The sequence below is a fragment of the Daktulosphaira vitifoliae genome, unplaced genomic scaffold (assembly GCF_025091365.1).
Source record: "Daktulosphaira vitifoliae isolate Bord-2020 unplaced genomic scaffold, ASM2509136v1 Scaffold_8476, whole genome shotgun sequence".
Taxonomy (NCBI): Eukaryota; Metazoa; Arthropoda; class Insecta; order Hemiptera; family Phylloxeridae; genus Daktulosphaira; species Daktulosphaira vitifoliae.
Window position 1 is genome coordinate 1 of NW_026108035.1, and position 407 is coordinate 407.

Here is a 407-nt window from a genome sequence, read left to right on the forward strand (position 1 = left end):
AAAGCTCGTATTTATATTATATAGGTTGAAATGCAAAACTGTGGCATGTGGTTTGTTTTGGTCGCTGTAATGACTTTCACAACGTTGGTGGCTGGTGGTGATGATAAATCTAAAGTTCAAAACCAACACCAACAGCAGCAACAACAAGCTGATGTCATGAGAGCCATCGCTGATATCGGTTCTCCGTCAATGTCACAACCATCGGTGGATAGTTACTTGGAATCTGATCCTCTTCAGGTTCCTTATGAGTACAATACAGCAAAGCGAGCCCATAAACAATATGGGTTTGGACTAGGCAAGCGGTTGTACAGGCAGTATCAATTCGGTCTTGGAAAACGAGCCTCATCAAAACAATATGGATTTGGACTAGGCAAACGGGCGGCGCTCAAGCAGTATGGGTTTGGACT

General features: G+C 43.7%; 1 protein-coding gene across 1 annotated transcript; it reads left to right on the forward strand.

Moving 5' to 3' along the window:
- Positions 1–22: 22 nt before the first annotated feature.
- Positions 23–401, forward strand: LOC126910224 (helicostatins-like; the record flags this gene model as incomplete). The annotated part of the gene is made up of 1 exon (XM_050692579.1): positions 23–401. A coding segment is annotated over exon 1 (371 nt), but the record flags the coding sequence as incomplete, so codon positions are not given.
- Positions 402–407: the final 6 nt, after the last annotated feature.